This window comes from Boleophthalmus pectinirostris, unplaced genomic scaffold (genome assembly GCF_026225935.1).
Source record: "Boleophthalmus pectinirostris isolate CB_2022bp ecotype Guang Dong unplaced genomic scaffold, ASM2622593v1 HiC_scaffold_16, whole genome shotgun sequence".
In the NCBI taxonomy this organism is placed as follows: domain Eukaryota; kingdom Metazoa; phylum Chordata; class Actinopteri; order Gobiiformes; family Gobiidae; genus Boleophthalmus; species Boleophthalmus pectinirostris.
This window is the reverse complement of record NW_026571095.1, coordinates 18,928,485-18,931,220: the sequence shown is the minus strand read 5'-3', so window position 1 is coordinate 18,931,220 and position 2,736 is coordinate 18,928,485. Positions and strand designations below refer to the sequence as shown.

At 37.2% G+C, this 2,736-nt stretch overlaps 1 protein-coding gene across 1 annotated transcript; it reads right to left on the bottom strand.

Annotated features, from left to right (window-relative positions):
- Nucleotides 1-786: 786 nt before the first annotated feature.
- On the bottom strand, nucleotides 787-2,281 carry LOC110170461 (gastrotropin-like). The gene is made up of 4 exons (XM_020936112.1): nucleotides 2,215-2,281; nucleotides 1,518-1,693; nucleotides 940-1,029; nucleotides 787-837 (listed from the first exon to the last, which is right to left on the bottom strand). Exons 1-4 carry the CDS (start codon nucleotides 2,279-2,281, stop codon nucleotides 787-789), a joined length of 384 nt encoding a protein of 127 aa, XP_020791771.1.
- Between the last annotated feature and the right edge of the window lie 455 nt (nucleotides 2,282-2,736).

Below are 2,736 nucleotides of genomic sequence, written 5' to 3'. Positions count from 1 at the left end.
GGGACTGAGCTGGTTAATTAACTGATTGTTTGCCTGGCCCACAGCCATGGAGAAATGGGCAAGATGGAGGAAAAGACAAGAATTTGTTTGAAGAATAAAGATGGGTTAAAAAAAATGGGCTCAACTAAAAAGGGAATTGTTGCTAGCTAAAAATTTGGCATTAGTTATTGTTAGAATAATGCTTGAATTGTAAAGCTAAATAGACAGTTCCATGAAGAAAATGCTATTATTTTGAAAACATATTCAGCTGCCAGTTTAAACTCCAACTTTATAAGTCTTGTTCTTATAGGAGACACCCTGTTCTGATCTGTTTAATGTTAAATTTTTGGTAATAGCTTTGTCTTTTAAATTTCCTTAATATCATAATTGTAGTAGATCTGCAGATTGATATATGCTCAGAAAGTGGCATTTTTGGCAGGATACTCTCTACTTACTTCACTGAGCCATAAAACACTCCTTTTTCATTTACAGTATTGGTTTTATTGTATCTGCTGATGTTTATGGGTGTGTGATTTTTATGAAACTTTGTGAAACTGAGTAAAGGCCAAGGACCGTTATATTACAGTTTAGCGCTATGCCATAAAAAGTTTACATCTCTTTATTATCATGGCCAAAGTGGGTTTGGCTTTGCTCCAGATTAGTGCCATTTCAACATGTGCACATTTTAGACATAAAAAATAAAGATCTAAATGCTTTTATGACATGACTCCATAGTAAAGACATTAATACACAGTTCAATTGGTATCATAAGCACAGTTTATTGATATTAGCTACGGGGGGTCAAAGTTAGATCTTCTTGCTGGTTCTCTTCAGCACTACAGAGCCAGCTTTGGAAGTCTATGGAAAAAGAAAGATAGAAAGATATTAAAGTAAATATTATAAAGTATGTCTTATACATTTAGATTTTAAAGTAGTACTAAGACATTTTTAAATGATTACCTCAATAAGCTTGCCTCCAACAATCTCCGTGGTGTGGAGGTAGTTGGGAAAGGCAGCTGTCAGCTTGCCTCCCTCCATGTTGACTGTGGCCTGTAAACAATGGGAAATTATTATGAAAACAACTACTACTACTACTTCAGGCTTGAAAATGTCCATTTCAAAACTATAAAACTATGTAAAATACACAACACAGAGAATGATTGATGTACAATATTATAAAATAGCTGTGTCACTCTCTATCATTTAAAAAGTGGTATTGAAAGGAAATAGGTAGTAAATTATGCCCTGTATCCCTTAGGTCCATGTGTCACCAAGTCATAAAAGACTAGTGTAATATAAATATAGAAAATGTACACCTCACATTTTTATCAAAGTTTTTCAACAAGCATCACTATAAAAGATATTGAATTAAAAGGATCATGTTCAGCAGTATAAAATGAACAATACAAATTTGAAAAAGAAAGAAAGAAAAAAAAAAACATGGCAAACTAATGCAGAACTAAACTTGTAAACAATATACCCATAATACCCACTGTTGGAGAACACTTCTTTAGAACCCTTTAGCTGCAGATAGATACCTTGAACTTCTTCCCTCCGATGGTCTCCATGTCAGCCTCCTTGCCGATGGTGAAGGAGTTGGTGACCTTGTGGTTGGCGGGGTACAGCTGTGACCAGGTGAAGCTGTCTCCATCCTGTGTGATCTCAGTGATCAGCTTGTAGTCACGGCCCCTCTCGATGACGTCATCAGGGATGCCTATGGAGACCAGGTAATATGTTACTCTGTTAGAGTAGAACTTTTAAGTAGATTTTATTTTTACTTCACTGTATGTTGCAATAAATCATAAAATTAAAATTTGCTTACGGAACCTGCTTTTGGTTGATAATTAATTCCTAGAGATGCCTCCTAGTAAACTTCAGTTTGCGATTTTAAATTTATATAAAAGAGACTAGTTTTCTCTCATATACAAAAGGAAACTGTGAGCTTTTACTGGCCAAGCCTTTGAAAACTTTGATTATTTTTAAAGGTACACTGTGTCTCTTTTTAGTGGAGGGTGTGTCACCTCCCCCGAGATGTCATTGCTTTGCCTGGAATATTCTCCAGTACAGCATTATAAATTATTAAATTACTATTTTGATTGCAATTTTAACTTGGCCTAGTAGTGTCACCTGCATGTCTCCATGGAGGCAGATAGGTTTAATATCAAGCAAGCAAGAGGCAGACCTCCCACCAGAAAAGTTACATAGTGCACTTTTAAATTCATGTTCTGTTCTCACCAAGCAGCTTGCAGAACTCCACATATCCCTCCTGAGATTCAGTTTCCCATCTTCCGGCGAAGGACATTTTGTGGATGTAGTGAGAGGAGGCGTGAGGTGCTGAGGCAAGGCAAGGGAAGAGCAAGGTGCCCAGAGGAGAGGTGAACCTGCTTATATACAGTACCACCTCCCCTGTCTAATACATGTGACCACACCAGAGTACAATTACAGCTACAGATGACCACAATACGCTGTGAGCTAGAGGCCAATAACCCACTATAATGGCAGTTTATGGAGTTTGAGAATAGAGGGTAAATTGCTGACTGCTCATCAGGGCCACTGCCTCATCCAGGTCAGTGAACCCGCTCCAACCACTTTATGATCTGTTCTTTTACTACTCAAAATCACATAAAGGCCTTTGTTTTAACACTTAAACTCAGTGACACAGCGTACTGGCTTATCTTCAGAATTATAGAGGTTTGATACATTCAGTTTTTACAAGGTGGGTTTACTTTCAAGGACATTTAATGATGATGATGATGA